Source organism: Diabrotica virgifera, chromosome 8, assembly GCF_917563875.1.
Source record: "Diabrotica virgifera virgifera chromosome 8, PGI_DIABVI_V3a".
Taxonomy (NCBI): domain Eukaryota; kingdom Metazoa; phylum Arthropoda; class Insecta; order Coleoptera; family Chrysomelidae; genus Diabrotica; species Diabrotica virgifera.
In genome coordinates this window covers 65,699,745-65,723,779 of record NC_065450.1, presented here as the reverse complement: position 1 = coordinate 65,723,779, position 24,035 = coordinate 65,699,745, and the positions used below count along the sequence as shown (strand labels likewise).

General features: G+C 31.5%; 1 protein-coding gene across 1 annotated transcript in view; it reads right to left on the bottom strand.

Annotated features, from left to right (window-relative positions):
• Window positions 1–24,035, bottom strand: part of LOC114331759 (tuberin) — a 111,418-nt gene that overhangs the window by 15,638 nt on the left and 71,745 nt on the right. The window contains exons 16-20 of the mRNA XM_028281397.2: window positions 22,106–22,327; window positions 18,864–19,145; window positions 10,490–10,828; window positions 1,833–2,206; window positions 1,368–1,541 (exon numbers count right to left, since the gene is read on the bottom strand). Of these exons, the coding sequence (XP_028137198.1) occupies window positions 1,368–1,541; window positions 1,833–2,206; window positions 10,490–10,828; window positions 18,864–19,145; window positions 22,106–22,327 (1,391 nt within the window). The remainder of the gene's footprint in view (window positions 1–1,367; window positions 1,542–1,832; window positions 2,207–10,489; window positions 10,829–18,863; window positions 19,146–22,105; window positions 22,328–24,035) is intronic.

The window sequence follows — 24,035 nt, the reverse complement described above, 5'->3', positions numbered from 1 at the left end:
TTCTGCACCATCAAAGTAAACAAAATTGTATATAAAAAAAACTAAGTTTTAAATCTAATAGCACATAAAACAACATCAAAAATGTTACTCTACATCCTACCAGATTGAAAACAATGGGACTCTTCTCTGGTAACACCTCCGAGGCTTCTACAATTTGCAAGCCATAACAGATGCTGAGATTAAGGAAGATGAGGGAATTTTACAATTTATAATTCACGTCCCATCTGCTCAGCGCGGTAAAGTTCCAACGAGAATGGTTCCCTTCGTACTCCAATCAGCGTAAACATGTAAATCAAAAATGAATATCCATTTTCAATTTCGTTGCAACACGAAACTACAGCCGCATCATTATTCCAGTTCAATCAGAGAGTACAGCAAGCACCTCTACCGGTTTCGAAACTTATTAGTCTCTCATCAGGAGGCATATATGCTGCTCTCTCTGACCCAACCAGGACAAACCCCGGCGTGCAGTCACGGATTGCAACGAACGAAATGGCAGGGATGCCCTAGCGGCAACTACTAGCAAAAGAGTTAAGTTTTCAATCTAATAGCACATAAAACAACAACCAAAAATGTTACTCTACATTCTACCAGATTGAAAACAATGGGAACCTTCTTTGGTAACACCTGCGAGGCTTCTACAATTTGCAAGCCATAACGGATGCTGAGACAGTTGTCTGGCGTTTTCTTTTATTTTCCATAGTAAACCTTCTTTCCTTTCCTTCAAAAACTGTATCAAACTCCAATTTCAACATACTGGTATATATATTAGAATGACATACGATAAATGTAATTAGAATATAAATAATATTTTTCCCTTATTTCGCGACGATGAGCTGGCCAAATATCCAAGTAGGTGGAGGCCAATAAACTAAAGAAGAAGAAAATAATACACCTAAATATAGCCATAAATATAAATATAACCGTTAAACTATGTGACGTTAAAATATGTTAAAATTTAAGCTATGTTAAAAGTTAAACTATGTGACGTCACGGGTCGTTTGAACTATTTTAAAATACAGAAGACTTTAAACGTGTACTTCTAAGTTATTATGAGTTTCTGAAGCGTGAAATTTTGGAAATCTCATTTTTAAACAAAACTGAACAATATTATGTAATAAAAAAATGTGCAAGTTCCACATTCGTTATGAACCCAAAACGGCCATAAAACGTTTGAACCAAAATACAGTTACGATTAAAAATAACATAATAAATCCGTTATGAACCAAAAACCGCCATAAAATGTTTGAACAGCGTTGTACTACGGTCGAACATGCGAGACACGGGCAAGTCCCGAATTTGCCGGCAAGTCGTTCCGTGTCAGACACGGGATAATGCATTAAGTGGTTAATCAATTTGGTACTTACCTGAGGGTCGACGTCGGATAATTTCACAAGAGTGCCCAGCTGTTGCAAAAATTGGACATATCTTAAAGAACCAAATCGATTTTTGTATATTTCAACTTCGGAGTTGATTTGTCCTTCACGAACATACAAAACGCCTATCTTATGGGTTTCGTAAGGGGGAATGGCATCTAAAACCTGAGTAATAAACATGAATGATTATTTACCGTACATATATGTAAATATAATATTTTGTAACATGTCGATTTATTTTAAGGGTGGGGGTATACTTTGAAAATTTTGAAATTTTCGATTTTTTATTATTTTAAATAAAAGTTAAAATTTCAGATTTATTCAGTAAAAATACTACTTAAAAGTGGGAATGAAGAGTTTAAGTAAGTAATGTGCTCCCTATGGCTTAAATGATCAGATACCTGTAACATTTTTTTACCTATTTCTTTCTCTAGACTGAGTTATGTAATATCGTACCTTAAATGCTCTGTTAACAACCTCCGTTACTTTGAGCATTACAGGCCGTTCACTCTTACTTCCAAATTTGGCAGTGTGCCAAAATTGTAAAAAGACAAAACTCGGATTGATGCCACTCTTCGGAGCATCATCTTGCTTCTTCTTTTGCTGTGCTGCCTGTGCCATCTCCGATCGGGATTTCCGAGTCGATGGTTGACTAGTTGAGATTGTAAATACTCTATCACGTTTTTGTGCTAAATTGGGATCTAATGTAGTCAGTCTTTCCACACTACCGCTGTTTTTACGTTCTCTCGCTCGTTCTCTGGCCCAGTTTAGATTTAGGGTAGTGTTTTTCTCTATTGTCGAAGCCGAGGAACTCTTTTGTAGATCTCGACCTGAAACAAATTCAATTATGCAGTGCATACGTACCGGGTGTCCCAATAAGAATGGCTTTCGGCCATATCTCAGGAACCGTTTATAGTACAACTTTGAGAAAAAAATAGTTATAACAAAAGTTACCTCGGGAAAAGCCTGGAAATTATTTTCAATTGTAGGTCCACCGCTAGAGGGCGTAACTGAATATCAAAAATTAATGTTGTTCTGAAGCTATTTCCTTGTGGCATTTTTATAATTACGTATTTTTTATGGGAAATAAGCCACAATTTTACTAAAAAATGAATTTATTATAATAATGAATAAACACAATACAATAATAAATTCATTTTTTAGTAAAATTGTGGCTTATTTCCCATAAAAAATACGTAATCAAAAATTAAAAAATCATAATTTTTCAAAATTTACTTAATGAATGGGCACTGGAAATCCAATCATCGGATTCTTCATAAAATTCTGCGCATATTTTATTTCACAAGTTTAAGTCTACCTTTGCAAATAAGAGGTGGGGGTGAGTGGGAACCTTCTTATGAAAAATTGTCTGTAAGTCTGGTTCTGATAAATCTAATTTTGCATACTTGGTCTTGTTGAAAACAGCTCTTTTTCGCCAATGTAAGAGTCTTATCTTCGAAATAGCCTAATAAGTAATATGCCAGCTGGTAGGCGTTATTTAATTATTTTCAGAAATCTAGTTTTCCTTGGAGAATATTAAGTAAAAGTATGCATTTTTAATCTTGTATTACAAAATTAGACCAAATTAGCAACATAATACCGAAAACCGCATGTCGATACCTTTTTTCTATCTCGAGATATCTTAAGAAACATGTAAATTTTAAACAACTGTTACTGTCACCGGTAAACGAAGTTAAGGAAAAGTAGTGTGCTATGGAAAAAAAGAAAGAAACATTTTCCAGATGTAAACGTATATAATTAATTAAAACAACAATAAGACAAACATCACTATAAAATATAACAAAGAAATTTAAAATAAAATTTAAAATAAACAAAAAATACTGTCAAAAATGATTTATTTGAAACGTCACTTATAAGTTTATAAATCGTGAAAATTATTGTAAAAATTGCTAAAACACAATAAAAAAATCATGGTAATTCTCGTAGAAGACGAAGTCCCACCAGAGGAGTCCAATCGCAAAATTTTCGCAATCCTTTTTTGAATTTTATAAGATTTTGTAGGTACGATAAACAAAATTTCTCAATAACTGAATTAGTGAGAAGAGGAGTCCAAATTTGAAGAGAGATGAGTAAAAAGACTATTTTTTATTCCTTTTTGTAATTTTTAAAATCATTTAGTGTGTTTTATAATCAAAATTTAACCCTCACGCACAAGTTGTACGTACAACTTCAGTGAGGAACTGAGTTTATTTTATCATGTACAATTTATTTGCTACAAATAAACTCCATTATTATTATTATTATTATTAATAAAAGCAACTACTTACTTAGTGACGACTTAAATGTTCAAATTGTTGCCCATAATTTTCGATGCAAGCATTTACTCTTTCAAGAGTAGATTGAACAGCAGTCTCAATTTCTGCTTTCGCAATGCTTTGAATGGCGTTTCGTATTTTCTAGATTCTAGATCATGTTTTATCGAGTAGTGAGCCTAGCCGCAAAAACAAGGTCTTTAATCCATCGCCATAAATAAAAGTCTAAAACAGTTAAATCTGTTGCTATTCCATCTACTCTTGAAAGAGTAAATGCTTGCATCGAAAATAATGGACAACAATTTGAACATTTAGGCAGTCACTAAGACTAAGTAAGTAGTTGCTTTTATTTTTTTTACATTTTATAGTGTTGTTTGTCTTATTGTTGTTTTAATTAATTATATATCTACGTTTACACCTGGAAAATGTTTATTTGTTTTTTCCATAGCACACTATGTTTCCTTAACCTCTTTTACCGGTGACAGTAACAGTTATGTTTAAAATTTACACATTTCTTAAGATATCTCGAGATAGAAAAAAAGGTATCGACATGCGGTTTTCGGTATTATGTTGCTAATTTGGTCTAATTTTGTAATACGTACAGGATTAAAAATGCCTACTTGTATTTAATATTTTCCAAAGAAAACTAGATTTCTGAAAATAATTAAATAACGCCTCCTAGCTTGCATATTACTTATTAGGCTATTTCGAAAATAAGACACTTACATTGACGAAAAAGAGCTGTTTTCAACAAGATCAAGTATGCAAAATTCGATTAAACAGAACCGGACTTACAGCCATTTTTTCATAAGAAGGTTCCCACTCACCCCCACCTCTTATTTGCAAAAGTAGACTTAAAACTTGTGAAATCAAATATGCGCAAGATTTTATGAAGAATACGATGATTGGATTTCCAGTGCCCTTTCATCAAGTAAATTTTGTAAAATTTTAATTTTTGATATTCAATTACGCCCTCTAGCGGTGAACCTACAATTATGAAAATAATTTCCAGGCTTTTCCCGAGGCAACTTTTGTTATAAATATTTTTTCTCAAAGCTGTACTATAAACGGTTCCTGAGATATGGCCGAGAGCCATTCTTATTGGGACATCCGATACATTGGTGAAGTCTGGCATTAAAGTTTCATTTACTGAGAATAAGAATTACTGTCATCAAAAGAATTCTGGTGATCATAAAAGTAATACCCCAGGAAACGAAGCAAAAAAAGCACTTGAAAAATCGAATAACTGGAATATCTGGGGGAAAGTCAATAGAAAAGGCATGCCATCTCGTGGGTATCGAAACTTTCACTGCGTCCTGGTTTTCTATTAACATTTTAACAAATAAAACGACTTTTTATATCCATTTCAATATTTTGAAAAAACTACGCATTGTAGATGAAAAAATGTAATATTATGACTTTCTTAAAAATAATTGCTCTTTAAAATGAGATTTTCTAAATTAAAAAATGTTTATAAATGAAAAAGTTATTGCAAATTAAACCAGAAAGTAGGCATTTTTTTCAATTGTTTATAATTATTAAAATTACCTGTACAGCCATTTGAAAATGACCTTTTTTTTTTCAAATTAGATAAACCAATACACTCCTGACCAAAAAAAGAATGTGTGTGTACTTTGTACGCACGTAAGAAGTTATACTTCTATTATAATATAATTTCAACGAAATAAATATACCTACTTAACAGTTACAATATAAAAAATTAACAATAATTACCAAAAATGAACCAAAACTTAACAATGCCAAATATTAAAAAAAAAGAAAAAAGTATGAATCGTCCGGGATTTGAACCCGCCAATCTCGCGATTTTTTGATCTCTGGTCCAATGCTCTACCAACAAGGCCATCAAGCCGCATGCTACTTACCTTTCAGATATACATATTATCACCACATTATCATCACAATTATCATCATTATCATCACATATTATCATACAATTATACATCACGGTGACAAGTGAAATATAAAAATAGATGTTTTATTATTTTACGCCCAAGGAAGACAAATCCAAAGACACAAAATTATAATAAAAAACCTTTTAAACCACCTTTTTCAAATTGCGCAAGTTGTATTATTAATATTAATGTTAATAAATGAAATATAAATATTTTGACGTTTCACAATTTGACAATTCACTTTTAACTGCAGTGCCTTAAAATTTTTAAAGCACTAGTGCCTTAAAGTAGCATTTTTAACGCTCCTATGGAGTATGGAGTCCTAAAAATTGCATTTTTAGCACGTTTGTAGAAAAATATATTTAAAAACACTAATATATTCTTTCCACACCTTTTCTGGACTGATACATACATAAATTAAAACATTTTGAAGTATAACTTCAAAAATATAATATGAAAACTATTTAAAAAGGCAGTATAACTATTAACTAACCTTTGTTTGTTGTTTCTCTTCCCACAAATTTTAAAACGCAACAACCATACATAACCAAACCGTCAACCCTCCAAACCACAGCTGCGCTACAGCTGCCATATTGGATAATTTTTGACATGTCATTTGAACATCCAATCAGAACAAAGTTATAATGCGCATACGCCCGGATCGTAGGTTTTAACATATAAAAATTCACCGTCATATCGCGCGTAAAGAAGTATAACTTCAAAAAACTCACGAATCTTTGAGAAAGTATACGATAACAAAATTACTATTGCATATTTGCATATCTATAAATGTATTAAAAGGCAAAGTTTTCAACCTAATATAAACATTAATAATATTGAAAAATATTAATAAAAGATTTTTAATTGAAAACTTATTGGTCCATTTTCCTGGTAACACCTCCATGGCTTCTAAAAATTGCAAGCCAGACGGATGCTGAAGCGAAGAAGACAAGAGGGAATTCAAAAACTTACAATTCACGACCCCGTCTGTTCGGCTGGTAAATTCCAACGGAATTTGCAACTGAATAAAAATGGAATTTTTATTTTATTTTTTATATTGGTCTTTACTCCTTTGAGTAACTAGGTCCATTTCCGTTGGACATTAACAGCTAAACAGACGGGATCGTGAATTGTAAGTTTTTGAATTCCCTCTTGTCTTCTTCGCTTCAGCATCCATCTGGCTTGCAATTTTTAGAAGCCATGGAGGTATTACCAGGGAAATGGACCAATAAGTTTTCAATTAAAAATCTTTTATTTTATTTTTCATAAATGTTACTACATGTTATATCTTGCAGGGCCTACAGACAAATATTTTACATCCATTCGAAGAAACCAAATCTAGCATATTCAATCAAAACCTGAGCGAATTAAACCAGGATAGTTCTGATCGCAAAAGAAGTTCTAGTTTAACCGAGCAGGGGTCGAGGAAAAGATCGGCAACAGTCTCCTCGGTAAGAGACAAGCCAGTCGTCCATAAAGGATCGTGAGGAGGTTGAGATTCCTGCCATGGTTTGACCTGCGAGAAATCCCGACATCAACCCAATAGAACATGTTTGGGACATCGTAGGGAGACGACTACGACAACTACCTAATGCACCAAACACATTAGATCAACTGTTTTTGCCATTATGGTCTAAGAGCTAGCAACATTTTCGAGAAACTATTTTAAGACAGCTGATTCTTTCGTATATTATTCCCTATGCTTCCTCGAACACTGTACCGGCCATCTGGCTGCTGATACAGGTTGTGTTCATTACTGCGCAGCACACCTGTACAGGTAAATACAAAATCAGGGTGATTGATTAGTGTGATAAAGCTTAGTAGATCCGCTATAGTAATAGATAGCAATAAAAGTTAATAAAAAGAATCGAAACATCGACAGTTTCTATAATTTCGTCAATAAAATTGAATTAAAAAAAAAGAATGTGTGTGTACTTTGTATGCACGTAAGAAGTTATTCTTCTATTATATAGTTTCAACGAAGTAAATATACTTAACAGGTTATTTGTATTTCATTTAAATATTAAACTAACTTTCTTATCTACCACTTTCAAAAAATGTTTATTAAAACAACCAAAAATTAAAAAAAAACATGAATCGTCCAGGATTAGAACCCGCGATCTTCCGTGTGCTTCCGTTCTCTGATTCACCGCTCTACCAACTACGCCAGCGAGCCACTTGAAATGACACGTAAGTTTCGGATATAATTACACAACACGGTGACAAATAGACATATAAAAATGTTATACCTACATAATATTTTATTATCTTACTACAGAGAAAGACAAATCCAAAAATTATAATAAATAATACATTTACTAAAAACACTAATATATTCTTTTAATGAGTTATTTGCGCTGATACATAATATACATACATACCTATCTTGAAAGATTAGCAACTAAACGCCATACTGTCTGTGTTTGCGCACAGATTTATGAAATTTTACTCTCAACCGCGCCAAAAGAAGAAAAACTTCAACAAAACTTGTAGCCAACTTTGAGCCATTACAAATGTAGACATTACAAAATTAGTTAGAATGTTACAGGGTGTTCAATATCATAGTGGCAGACCAAACTTATGCTTTTTTAAATGGAACACCCTATATTTTATTTTATATTCAAAATCCTGTTAACCTTCTATAAAGGTTTGTTATGTTATACAGGGTATTTACAAAGTTATAACCAATGTACAAAATCGTAATAAGGTCAGCTCCCTGTATAAATAAAAATAAGCACAACAGCAATGGTTTATTAGTGCCATATTTTTTTGTTGATTGTCAAAATTTATAAAAATGGTTGATATTGCTAATTTTATTTATATCGAATACAGGATGATTAAAACGCAAGTACATTATTTTCTCAGTAATTTTAAATAGAACACCTTAATTAATAACTTGCTTTGAAAAATGAAAATATCTCGAAAACTAACAAATTTAGGCATAGGGAATATTATACAAAAATTAAAGTACGATAATGATACTTTTCGATGGTGATATAAAATACAGGGTGTTCCATTTAAAATTTCTGAGAAAAGAATATACTTGCGTTTTGACTCACCCATTTTTATAAATTTTGTCAATCAACAAAAAAATATAGCACAAATAAACCATTGTTGTTGTGCTTATTTTTATTTATACAGGGAGCTGAACTTGTTACGTTTTTCATAAAAAATTGGTTATAACTTTGTAAAAGCCTTATATAACATAAACCTTTATATTTTTGTGATGGAGAAGTTAACAGGATTTCGAATATAAAATAAAATATAGGGTGTTCCATTTAAAAAAACATAAGTTTGGTTTGCCACTATGTTATCGAACACCCTGTAACATTCCAATTAATTTCGTAATGTAAAGCTGAAAGTTGGCTACAATTTTTGTTATCAACTTTTATTGCTATCTATTACTATAGCGGATCTACTGAACTTTATCATACTCATCAATCACCATGTATATTGAATTTAAATTATTTTATAACGAAGCATTTCTTTGTCATTACTTTTTAAACCACAAAAATGTCTGGCAATTATAGTTCATATTTTTAATAATGTTTAAAAAGTAATGACAAAATAATTTTTCGTCTTACAATAATTTTAAATTCGATATGTTTACCTGTACAAATGTGCTGCGCAGTAATGAACGCAACCTGTATCAGCAGCCAGATGGCCGGTACGGTGTTCGGAGAAGCATAGGGAATAATATATTAAAGAACCAGTTGTCTTAAAATAATTTTTTTCTGACGTTGATAGCTCTTGGTCCATTAGTTGAAATTTGGGATCAAATTGATCAAAATGAAATAAGAACGGTAATTCTCAGTGTGAGAGGTGGTAAGTCAACTCGTTGTCAAGCAGTAATAAATGCCAGAGGAGACAATACTCGCTACTAGTTTAATTATCGTGAACTTTAAAATTTTCAATTATAATTTATTTATGATGTGGTAGTTTTTTTTGCAATACATTTTTCGTCATGTTTTGTCTTTAAAAAAGCAAGTTTAAAGAACAAACAAAAATTTTTTCATTCCTACTGAAATTATAATTTAAAAATTATACGTTAATTTTGGCGCGCAGTGTATATTTAAATTTATTTAACAGATAACCTACAGGCAGCAAGGTGGCTTGCTCCTGTTTCTGATCCCTTTTTCCTGTTTCCAATTTTTTTGGCCCCAAAAATTGGGCGTTTTTTTAATAAATTGTTTTATTCATTTTTTTAGCCTTAACCCAGCTACCGTTGGTATACACAAACTTTGTAGCTGATCAATATATGTCGGTGTTTGCTATCTGTCTGCCGTACACAAATCCTTTCAAATACGACCAGTACACAGTAGCCCTGGCCCACCATGTGATAGCTGTTTGGTTTTTAAAATGTCGTTTATCATATAGAAAAGATTTCGTAAAGTTCATTATAAAGGTATGAATCATTTTAATTTTATTTTTAAATTGTATTCAATGTGCTATAATATAGACCATATGAAATTTGAAGAAATTCTCTCGAAGTCCAGTTTTTTGTATTTTCAGATACTTCGTGTACGAATTTTTTCGTATACGGTGACTCGAATGGGTCTGTAAAATTATTCTAATAAAGTCTTTTTATTTAAATATAAGTTAGTGTCTAAATATAAATCAATAAAAATAAATCAGTAAAGTCACTCGCGTAACAGAACCATAGTACAGTTATCGAAATTGTAGACACCAAATTCCAAGAAATGGTGATGACCATTCTTCAAGTCATTCTTGGTCTTCAAGTGGCGTTTCTTTTGTAAGAGTGAGAGGTAGTGCTACGTGTATCGAAGAATTTTACAAATTATTGTTTTCACTCAATTTGAAAAAATGTGAAAACGTTGAATTATCAGCGTCTGATGACAATGAATAAAAATAAACATTTAAGTATTACTGCTTCAGAAAAAAAAAGGAAAACATCTAACATTCTTACCATCTTTGTCTTTGGCAATTCCGTATGCGTGTCTACCGAACCTCGGAGAAGTCTGAGTGGGACTCTGAGGTGGCTTACTGCTTAATGGAACTAAGTTGCCCAAGTTTGGCAAATTTGTTGGTCGTTTCATAAACTCTGGAGGTTGATTACTGAACGATGTTACATTAGGAGTAGGAGGAACAGTTTGGTACGGTTTGGGAGGGATGTTTTCTTTGGGGGGCGATGAACCTGGATAGCTGTGACAACTCAAGAGAGAAGGATGGAGGGAGGTAGTATAACCAGTTTGAGATTGGTCTGCTTTCGGTAAGGCTACTGGCTCATTTGATGGTGGAGTTGTACCTAAATCAATGATAAAAAATGCTATTAATTTTTTTAACGCTATATAGCGTTACTCGTCTATTATTCGCTCCGTGCATGACTGACGCGATACCTAGCGCCTTCACCTGACATTTTTGGGACTCACAATTAGAGGTTAAGCATATGATAAATAAATATTGTGAAGTTGCATATTATTAATAATTAGTTTTTAACGATATTTTTCCAATCTAATCTTATAAAATCCTAATACGACAAGTCACGCAGTCTTTCCGGTACGGTTTCGATATGTAAACATTGAATGACGTTTAATAAACGTCATTTTATTCCGTTATATCTTTTTTGGAACAACTCGAGAATAACTGAATCGAATTAGCTAATTTCGACTTTTGTAGAAGTAAACATTTGTAGAAGTGCAAGGAAGGTTTAAAAGGTGAGAAAATGTGTTGAAATTGTAAAGAAAATATTAAAAAAGACAATGTTATTATCATGTACACACAGTGATATATATATATATATATATATATATATATATATATATATATATATATACCTACTCTTTTAGATTCACGTCACTAAAACTGGGGCTAATTTCGGGTCTAATTTCGGTGTTTTGCATAAAAAGCAAAATCCTGTTGAATTTAAAGATTTGCGACCAATAAGTATTTTGCCTACCCTGTCGAAAGTTTTAGAAAGAGCTTTGGAAACACAAATTAAAGATTATTTACATGTTAATTCATTACTTCCTTCTATTCAGTCAGGTTTCCGTAAAGGATATAGTTGTAGAGTCGGACAAACATAAGTTTGGGATTGCGACGTAGCGTTTCGCGCAGACAAGCAAACCATTTCTACCAGTGGCGGACGAAAACAGGCAGATTTGAAATACATTTTTATAAGTAAATAAATTATAATAGTACCTAAATTATATTTAATTAAAGCGAAGAATGAATTTGTTTCTTTTTATTTTCATAGTTTTTAATAATTATGAAGCTTATAATCAGTTGCATTTGATAAAATAATGAGCAAAATGTTCGTTTTAAACGAATGTCATAACTTTCCATTAGGACACTCCTATTATCTTCGGTTTTTCTCCACCTGTAATTTGTTCGAGATAATTTGAAAAATATCTTTTCAAAAGTATGATGGTTTAAATTTTAAATGTATCAAAACATACAGACGTGAGAACAATAATTCATTTGAGAAAAATAAAAATTATGTAGAATCGTATGTAAGCTTGGAGAGATTTATTTTTTGTTTACAGTTTTTCGGAAATCGAAATCTAAACAAATTATCGATTATAAATACTTGGTACTTTTGAAAAAACATTCTTCATAACTGTAAATTGTAGAAAGTTGAACTAAAACGATGTCAACAAAATATCAATTTAAAATACATTATCCATTATACAATTTTATTTTTTAAGCTGAATAATTACTTTTACTATGTTACCTAAAGTAATAAAGCCTAATCCAATTATCGTTTTCCTTAATGTTTCCTTTGACCCTGGAAATTCAATTTGTTTGTTCTTTAGTTTTTGATAGATATCTTAAATAAATAGAAATCGTTAAAATATTTGGAAAGTAAATCTTTTATACTTTAAGTAAATAAAATCGTAAAAGAATTGTATCTATCTACCATTTTTAAAAATGTATCTATATCAGTGTGTTTACGAAATAGTACATTGTTTACCGGGTAGGAAAAGCTTAACATTCCTGGACGACTGTGAAGATTGCTAAGTCGAGGCGCAAGCCGAGACTTAGCAACACAGAGTCCAGGAATGTGGCTTTTCCTACGAGGTAAACATACTATTTTTCCGCAAATCGTTTAAAATTCGACAGATATTGATTGATTTAAAAAAAACGCGATAATTTTATTCCCAAATAAATGGTGCTTTGAAATTCCTAATAAAATTACTTGGGTTACTATGGAAACGTATTGAGGTTGAATTGTCAAACTTGACAATGTTTTCTATCATTTATGTAGAACACTAACAACTGTACGGAAATATCATTTCCTTACAGTAAGGAATAGCTATTTGTATAACAAGGGAGGAAAGTGTAACTTTTCCTCCCGAGAATGAAGTTTACTGCCCGACGCGTAGCGGAGGGCAGTAATCATTCAAGGGAGGAAAAGGCACTTTACTCCCATGTTATACATATGGTTTTTCCACCTTCCTCAAATAACAAGTAATTTTGTCATTTTTACTTAATTTATTTATGTAACTAACCAACAAAATTTATTAGAACTAAAACAACAAGTAGGTACAATATAACTGTCAGCTGTCAAATATAAGTCAAATTATTAATGTAAACATTGTTAAATCAAAATAACAATTTACTGTTTTTTACCATTCTGCAAAATATAGGATGTTTTATAAATAAACGTTAAAATGTATAGATACTCCGTAATAGAAAATAGATATTATACAGGGCGTCAGTAAGTTATATTTCATGAATGAAATATTATGACGTCACTTTTACTTTTCCTCCCTAGGGAGGAAAAATATTTTCCTCCCTAGGGAGGAAAAGTACAACTTTGCTCCCTACAATCAGGTCCGGAAAAGTATACTTTCGGTAGAGGTAGGTGGAAAATGACATTTCCTTACAGTAAGGAAGTCCTGACTTTTTCTTCAAGAAATTTTGACAGGAATGTCAAAATTTCCTGGCGATTTGCGGAAAAAACTTTTATTTCGTTCTAAACGGGTACAAACAATTGTTTTATAATTTTACTTACTCTATTTTATTTACCATAAAAAATATAGGTATCAATTTCCCATTAACTATAGTTTTATATAATAATTTTTTAACTTTTAAACTATTTACCATTAATTGTAGGGGATCTTTTCTCGATGGTGTAGAAGTCGTATATAATATTTTTGATGGTTTTCACTTGTCCACTGCTCAATTCAATTTTTTTGGAACGACAACGTTTTCTTTTTGGACTTTTAAAAGATAAACTAGTCGCTCCATTTTTATTTACGTCTCTACCTTCTTTTCTTATTTTGGTTAAGGTGTTTTTGCTTTACCCGTCGCTGCTAGAATCATATCCCTACAATTACCAATGTTAAATGTTACTAAACGAAAATTTTGCGAAAAAAATTGCAAAAGATTGGCGTGAAAGAAGAAACAGTGCCTAAAAACTTGTGTATTTGATCAGAGCATCCTTCCTGTTAGGTCGTATGGCTCATAAACATGGACATTAACAAAGGCCAACATGAACAAAATAGAAAGGACTCACAGAAAATATCTATTAAATTAATTCATGTTTTATTCCATGTTGGGAATAACACTTCAAGACAGAAAACCAAACAAATGGATAAGAGAGAAAACAAACGTAAAAAATGTAACTGAGCATATTCAGGGTTAAAGTGGAGATTTGCAGGCCACAATGCGAGACAGGAAGATAAAAGATGGAATGCTGAAATACAAAACAGGAGACCGTGGACGCAGCTGCAGGAACTCACTGGAAAATCGCAGCCAAGGACAGACAGATATTGAAAGATTTGGGGAAAGCCTATGTCCAAAGGTGGATAGAAATGGGCTAAAGAAGAAGAAGAAGAATCTGATGAAACTTCATAAATACAATTATAATAAGAAAATAAGAATAATAGTAACTTCAACATCAAGAAAATAAAATGTCATTAACAATACTTACGTCAATTTACTTAAAGGTATTAACAGGTTTTCGGTTGTTTTGAAATGTGCTGCCTCTTGTTCCATAAATGTAGTAACATTATAAATGATTGCCTTTACTTGGCTATTCAATCCCAGCCGTTTGATTCCTATCTTTCTATGACGCATATTGTTAAATAACTAATGACTTAACTTAACGCACTAGAGATACACTAAATGTCTTAATAATACACTAATTACTACTACTAATATACCAAACACTAAGCTAAAAACTATTAATAAAATATCCAACACGATCAAACCAATAAGTTAAACACTCTCTGGGTTACGTAATGCACTTCTAACTACGACACTGGCGATCAGCAAACTGGCCGTTTCCATGGTAACGCTAGTAAACAAGAACCACTGCGCATCATCGAGTTTTGAATCATATTCCCAAACTTATGTTTGTCCGAGTCTACTACTGCTTTACTTCATATTACTGATGATATTTTAAAAGGAGTAGATCAAGGTGAGTGCACAGTGTTAGTGTTATTAAATTTCAGTCGTGCATTCGATACCATACATTACGATCTTATGATTAGCATGTTAAAATATATAGGATTTTCTAATAATGCCAGTACTTTACTTGAACAGTATCTTAAATTCAGAGAGCAGCAAGTTTATATCAATGGTGTAAATTCAAACTTTCTATTACTTAAATCAGGTGTTCCACAAGGTTCCATCCTTGGACCTTTATTGTTTTCTATATACTTCTCAACTTTTAACCAAAATTCGGAATTGGAACGTGCACTTATATGCTGATGATACCCAATTGTATTTAAATTTTAAGCCAGATGATGTGGAAAATGCCTGCAAAATTATTAATGACAATCTAAAAGCATTTATTGATTATGCAACTGAGCACTGCCTGATTATTAATCCAACGAAATCAAAAGGAATGTTATTTGGTAATAAGCATCATCAGCAATATTTAATAAATTCAATTAACATTTATATATACAATGAAAAACTTGAAGTTGTAAATGCTGCAAAAAACTTAGGTGTTACTCTTGACTCCGAATTAAGGTTTCAGAAACATGTAAATATACTGATACAACGCGCTTACTGTAATATTAAAATGATTTATGGAAATCGCCATTTATTTTCAATTCATATGAAAAAACAGCTTTGTGAAACACTTGTATTATCATTATTTAATTACGCGGATGTATTGTATGGACCAAATTTAACTCTAGTATATAAAAATAAGATCCAAAAAGTTCAAAATTCGTGTCTTCGTTTAATTTTTGGTATAAGAAGGCGACAAAGAGTATCGCATAAATTAAAAGAGATAATTAATGGCTAAATATGGAGAATAGAAGAAAACATCATTTTCTTACTCTTTGTCATAAAGTAAATGTAAATAAAAAACCATCTTACCTGCATCGAAAAATAAAATATCGCTCTGATGTTCACAATATAAATATAAGAAATAGGGGATTGTTGACTATTCCTCCTTTTTCAAGTGAGCTTTATCGACGCTCTTATAGTTATCAAATCAGCAGTTTATATAATAAGATTCCATCTACATTAAAAACATGTAACATACCAAAATTTAAATTCTTGCTTAAACGCCGTCTCCTAAACATTCAAAATTAAGGTGCCGTGATTTTTTTTTCTCTTTCTCATAGTAATAAAAAAGTAAGTGGGTCCGCCTTCCTTGTGAGGTGCATTTTTTACTATCTTACGGTTCAATATTATATTCTTTACTACTGTTTTGTTAGATCCATAAGACTACTATTACACTGGGGTTAAGTGGAAGAATATTTTTGTTGTGTCTTAGAACACAGCAAAAATAAACTTCGCCCTCTACTTTAGAGAATGTACAGTTTGTTATACTTATTATTTTTTGGAAATAAAAGTCGGTTTATTATAATGCAAGACTATATAAACACATAAAAGCACAGAATAAGAAAAAGATACCGGCAAATATTGGAAAAAAGGAATGGGAAACACACTATAGAGAATTGTTCAAAAAGGCGATGCTGAAAATGCAGAAAATGAAGAACAAACAGAAAATAGCAATGGAGAACAATCAGAGCCTCCCTCACACGGCGACCATAAACAGATTAAAGACAAGGAAAGCAGCAGGACCAGACGACATTATAAATGGGCTCTTCAAGGAAGAGGGAGAGGAACTAGCCCACAGAATCCACAAGCTGATAGAACGAATATGGGAAGAAGAATGCATGCCGAACGATTGGAATTGCGGTCTGATAACACCAATCCCTAAAAAAGGCGACAAGACGAAATGCACTAACTACAGAGGAATCACGCTATTAAATACAATGTACAAAATATTAACTAATTTGATCAGACAAAGAATAGAAAAAGAAACGAGAACAAAAATAGGTGAATACCAACATGGATTCAGAGAAGGTAAGTCAACAATAGATGCAATACACATTGTAACGCAAATCGTCGAAAAAAGTTACGAGCACGGAATAGATCTACATATACTGTTTATTGACTACAAGCAAGCCTTTGACAGTGTAATAAGGGAGGAGCTAATTAAGGATATGAATCAACTAGGCATTCAAGAAAAACTAGTAAGTCTCACGAAAATGACGATGAAGGAATCCAAGGCACGAATCTTAACAAGGGAAGGCCCGTCAGATGTTAAGTACAAATGGAGGTAGGTGTCAGGCAGGGAGACTCCCTGTCAACAACATTATTTAACATTGCCATAGAGGGGGCAGTAAGAGCAGCCAAAATTATGGGAACGATTATCGAATCTTCAGCCCAACTGACAGCATATGCAGACGATATTGCACTGGCTACTAGAGATTTAAAAACCATGCAGAATACTAGATAAAGAACCAAAGAAGAGAGGGCTAGTAATAAACCAAAGCAAAACGAAATACCTCAAGTGTTCAAGAGAGAATACGAACATCGAGAAAGAAATTAAGCTTGGTGCATATACATTTGAAAGAGTACACCGTTTCAAATACTTGAGAGTGATGGTAGAAATGGCAGAAATGATAGAACGGATGAAATAAATGAACGCATCCTACTGGTAATAAAACCTACTGGAACTACCAAAAATTCTTGAAAGAAAAGCACATTAGTAAGACAACCAAATTAAAAATTTACAAGACTGCAATCAGGCCAGTGATCACCTATGGCGCAGAGACGATGTGCCTAACAAAAAGATGAAATGAAAATGAGGTTAGAAATTTTAGAGAGAAAGATAATTCGACGAATAATGGGACCGGTGAGGATAAGTGTAGGCGAATTTAGAAGATTAACCAATGAAGAAATTAAAGAAGTCATCCAAGGTGAAGACATAATCAAGTTCGTGAAGGCGCAAAGGCTCAGGTGGCTGGGACACACAGAAAGAGCTAACCCAGACTCTACACTAAAGCGAATAACTGGCTGGAGACCAACAACAAAGAGACCAAAGGGAAGACCCAAAACAAGATGGAGAGATCAAGTCTTAGGAGACATAAAGAAGCTGAGAATCTACAATTGGAAGGAGCGCTGTAAGGACCGGAAAGAATGGAGGAAAATTGTAGGCCAAGTCACACACGCTGCTATAATAATAAAAAACAACAGCGGACTGATTCTCCGCAATAAATGAATCAGAGAGCCCAAAAGGCCGGCAAACACTCCGCCAGGAGTGAATAAGCCATGATGATGAAATATGGTATTTAGAATTTTTTCATTCAATTTATAATTATTAAAATATATTTTAAAATTATTAAAATATAATTTTCAATTTTATCGCAGAGAAAATGTTGAAAAATAGTTTTTATTATTGTAAGTAAACAATGTTAAAATTACTTTTAATTATAAACATATTTTCTGTAAATTAATTTTTGATATTGTCAAAAATATATTCTTGAGCAAGGAGCACATTTTTTACACACTTCCTATACAACTAATAAAATTTGATATCTGATGGGATATTATAAAGATCTTCTTCCTTAGACTTTTACAAATATTTCAAAATCAAGAGCAGCCAAATCAATCCAGTCCCTCTCGAGTTATAAAATAAAAAAAAAATATAAAAAATAAGAGCCAGAAAAAAATGGAAGGTATCAGATAAAATTGCAGGCTGTCTTTTGAGTTTACTCCTCCTAGTTTAAATATTTTCTCTAATTTATATGTAATTATTAGAGATCTATAAAAACTACACTTGCTATTTTGGCTCTTATTTGCACAATTAAATAGGTGCGCAACATTTATTTACCATTTTTGATCAAATTTATCATATAAACAATCACAATAACATCACGAAGATAGCTCCAATATTGTCATATTTCGCTGCTACTCACGCTGGCATCGTTTCAGGGTACCCCCACCATGGTCATTCACGGAGCGAATATTACACAACTGAATTGATAAAAAACTAAAAAGTTTAAGATACATAAACCAAAACTTACCAGATCCAGCAATTTCTTCAGGAATAGCTTCGCAACTAACTCTCATATCTTTCGTATAACCTTTGTTCTTTTTACCTCCTTCATCGTCGGAATTTTTCAGATCCTCGTCCGATGACATTTTTTGATGGAGAAAAGGGTTTTTCCAACTCGCCGACATCTCGGGACTAGAATTAGATCGACGAACGGGATTTCTTGATCGGTTCCCGTCGTCGTAAATACTGTCTAATTCTTCGTCGACGCTATCGTGGGAGTTTTGCCTGGAAGGTGTATGTTTTGGAGAACCTTAAAAGTAATTAAATTTTATTGCACTACCAAAGGCCATTTAATTTAACAGACAATTAAAATTATGCAGAAAAAGAAGAAATAAAAAACAGAGAGAGAGAAACAAGGTAACCTGTAAGTCTCTTGATGTTATCAAGATTATTATTAAATTAAATAAATTTAATAAACTTATTATTATAAATATCTATTAAAATATAAAATTACAAAATAAATAATCTTTATAATTTAAATTATTTTTTATAATTTAATAAAAATTAAAATTTTAAAAGCATTAAAGATTTTTAAATTAAAGATTTAAATTTTTTTAAATGGAACACCCTGTATTTTATTTTATATTCGAATTCTTCTTAACTTCTCCATTACAAAAATATAAAGGTTTAATATGTTTTTTTTTTTTTTTTTTTTTTTTTTTTTTTTTTTTTTTTTTTTTTTTTTCGTGGAATTTATGGCTTTGGTGAGGACCAATTAGCCAGACTATGTTAGATTGTATAAATAGTTTGTGTAAATTGTTTCATAGTATCAAACTTGAGCATGATAGCATCAACCCGGTTCAACGCCGCGGAGGTTTTAGCCCTCTTTGTGTGTGTTTTTATTTTTTTTTGTTTTCTTTTTTTTGTTTTCTTTTTTTTTTTGTTTTTTTTTTTTGTTTTTTTTTTGTTTTTTTTTGTTTTTTTTTTTTTTTTTTTTTGTTTTTTTTTGTTTTTTTTTGGTTTTTTTTTTAATTGGTTCATTTTTTTTACTTGGTTTATTTTTTTTATTATTTTTTTTTTATTTTTTTTGTATTCATCTTTTTTTTTCCTTTAATGCTTTACATTTAGTTTGTTTTGCAGAATTGCTTACAAAATTGGTTAGTAATTTTACAATTTTAGTTTACAGTTTATGATGTGTTGATGAAGTACATAAAGTATATTATTATTTCCTGAAAAAATAATACAATTTAGGTCTATTGGAAGGTTTATCTTGTAGTGAATTAAGTTTTTATATAGATTATTAATGTTTACAATATTTATTGGACATTCAAGTAAAACATGTACCAATGTACCCATTTTACCACAACTACACAGTGGATCGTCTGTAATTTTTATTTTGTGCTTATAATAAGGTGTTAGTGCATGGTTTGCACGTATTCGATTTATTGTGGCGACAAAGTTTCTGTTTGGTATTTTGTGAAACCATGGTTTTCTGGGGATCCTTGGCTGGTGTTTACAAAAGTTTGTTCCAGTTGTTGATGCACTGTATAGGTTTTGCCACATCTCATTTATTTTGTTCCTTTGATTTAAGAATAAATCGGACGGGGGTAGTTTAAGATTTAGTTCTTCTCCTGATGTTGGAGGTTTAATATGTTATACAGGGTATTTACAAAGTTATAACCAATTTTATATGAAAATCGTAACAAGTTTAACTCCCTGTATAAACAAAAATTAGCATAAAGGTAATGGTTAATTGATGCCATATTTTTTTATTTATTGTCAAAATTTTCATAAATGATCGATATTGCTAATTTTCTTTATATTGAATACAGGGTGAGTCAAAACGCAAGTACATTATTTTCTCAGTAATTTTAAATGAAACACCCTGTATTTTATATCACTATCGAAAAGTACCATTACCGTACTTTAATTTTTATATAACATTCCCTATGTCTAAATTTATTAATTTTCGAGATATTTTCATTTTTCAGAGCAAATTATTAATTACGGGTCTAAATCTATCCAAATTTTAGGTAAGCCATGACTGAATTGTCTAAAACCTACAATTTACGATTACTGATTATCAATGTGTAATCAAAGTTGGCTACAATTTTTGTTATTAACTTTTATTGCTATCTATTACTATAAGGGATCGACGGAGCTTTACCCCACTAATCAATCACCCTGTTTAGATAAATTGATTTTTTTTATTTCAAACTATTTTTAAAATGTGACTAATGCAATGATATTTTAAAGTACGTTAATAAATCGATATCTACAAATTGATGGTGGGTCAGTGGCATTAGACTGCAGATCGAGAGTTCCCTAGTTCGAACATGGCTGTTGCGTATCTTTTTTTAATTTTTTTAATAAATAATTAAAAGTTGATATATACTTAAAATTCATATTTTATACATAAGTTAATTATTATATATAAATATTATATATACCATTTTAAACAACCGTGGTATTATAAAAATACTTTTTTATGCTAGTGTAATTTTTGGAATTTTAAGCATTTTATATCGTCAAATTATTTTACATTCTCTCCTATAAATAATAAAAACGTTTTATTATAAAAAAGTTCCTTTTTATAAAAGTGTAATTATTTTAAACCAGTTTGAAAGCTTAGCTCATGCTCTTTCATCTAACACCTGTAGAATGGTTCTAAAATCATTTTTTCTGACTTATGTTATTGCAAAAGAACTCTCTGGGATACACAATTTGCATAAACTTTAAACAATTGAATTAATCGCTTTGAAATTATTATCACATATTAAGCACCAAAGAACTCTCATTTGACAAAAATTTCAAAGCTGTACACTAATTTTTACAATAGTTATTGCGAAATTAATTTTTTTGCAGTTTCGACCTTTTTTCCCAATTATAAACAATAAATGAGTGTATCAAACTTTGTAATAAGCCATTTTAAAGCATTTTCCACGCTCTCGAAGATGTTTGTATTAAAAAAACAATAAGTTTCACTATTTTCCATTGATTTGAAAAAAAAAATAGGAAAAAGGGCAGGTTTGACACTAAATTGTTTATAAATAAAAAGGGGCTCCAGATCCTAAGCTGGAAATAGTTACAATTTGTTCTTATCGGTATTACCTGTCGAAAAACCGCTTCAGGGCCGTGGCTGTTGAAGTGTCACGAACAGGGTATATTTTGTCTTATTACCCTGGCCTATTATATTACTCGTTTCTAATTTTGTTTTAGTTGAATTACTTAAATACCCTAATTTCATTCTTTCAAGTATATGCAACTTACCTGTTAAACTAGGATTTGAGCCAGAGTTCGCTGAATTTTTTTCCTCTTCCTCTTTTTGCTCCTCAGAAAATTGTCTAGTTAGGGGAGGTCTTCTATGAGGATTTGCGTCTTCAAAATGCAATGAAGGTCTGAATAATGTCGATACTTCATTTAAGGGAAAGTCATAAATAGCATTAGTAAAGCTCATTGTGTTTTGTATTCGCATCACCCAAGAATTATCTCCTAAAAAGAAGAAAAAACAGTGAAATAATGGAGTTACGACATGTACAGATGATCCCAAACCCTTTTTTCAGTGCGTCATAGTTTGTTGAATTCGCCCTAACGCATTAAGCTCGAAATGAAGATTGAATGAATGAATATTAAAGCGATTTATACTTATAGATGTATAATTGGTTGGCAGTTACAATACTAAATATATAACCAATCCATGATGCGAATAAATCGCGACGTCCCAGAGTGCGATGGAGAGAATGGAGAGATAACATCCAAGCAGATCTCCGAAAAATAAACATCCCATTTGACCCTAGGTTGATGGAAGACCGAACAAATTGGAAGAAAGTTGAACAGTCAGCCAGGACCCACCTAGAGTTGTAGCGCTACGTGATGATGATGATTATAATGCGAATAAAGATAATTTGAAACAAAAGTAATCTATCGTGACAATACCTTCACAATTTTAACGGATAAAATGACAATATTGTAATTCTAGGTTAGAAATTTGTCAACGACGTAGCTATAAATATTTTATGTCATTGGTATATAGGGCTTTTCAACGCTTCTCATTTGTTTCGATCCTCTGTCATATGTCGTATAATCCGTGTATAATATTAATATACGACATATGACAGAGGCTTGAAATAAATGAGAAGCGTTGAAAAGCCCTATTCGGACATTGTATAGTGAAATTGTATTCTATATTTATTTATTTTTTTGCTTAAAATCTTTTAAATATTAATATTCTGGCAAATATTTATATAAATATTGAAATTTATATAAACAGAAATATAAGATAACAGTCAGATTTAACTAAAATGTTATGCTTCGATTCGCGACATTCTTAAAATCTTATATGACGTCAAAATTAGTGACACACTGAGAAAAGGGTTTGGGATCAACTGTACTTGTAACATGTGTATATACTTATGTACTATTATAGTCAAATTCACACGGAGATAGAGAATTTGGAATACCATAAAATTTAAGACAGTCTATAGAACACCACAGTGGCCGCAGCAAAGATCAGTTTCAACGGAACAACTTCTAAGGATATCAATGTGAACAAAGGCGCGAAACAAGGTGACGCTATCTTCCCGATACTATTTAAGGTCATCGGTACATAATTCGCAAATATTTTACGGCTATCCCTACTTTTTCTGTTTTTATACGGCAAATTACGTGTAGTAAAATTCTCATCGATATGTAAACTTTACTTGACAATGTCATCGTTAACTTTAAAGATGGCTTTTGAATGTTCTTGGGTAACTGTTACTTGTATAATTAATTGCCTTAATTATTAATTCAGTTAATTAATGATAATTCTTTCACTATGTATTCAGTGATTGTAATAATTTATCTACTGTATAACAAAAACTAATAATCAATCGAGAAAAGAGGTAAAGTAATAAAGTGATTTTTTAATAATATATTGTTACTATGAAACGCTTACAACTTTGAACATCTTTAACAACAAAATACTTGGATCACTGAATATATCCTGGTGTATTCTCTGCTTTGGATCTTCCATAAATCATAAACAATAAATAACTTTTTATTAAGTTTACGTCTTAAATCAATTATTTATTAAATACACTATCAATATTATTTAACCAACAACTCAAAATGTTCCCGATGCCATGTCAAATATTTAAAATTGATTGTCACTAATTGTCACTGTCTGACTGACAATATGCTGACAATATTCTATTTGACT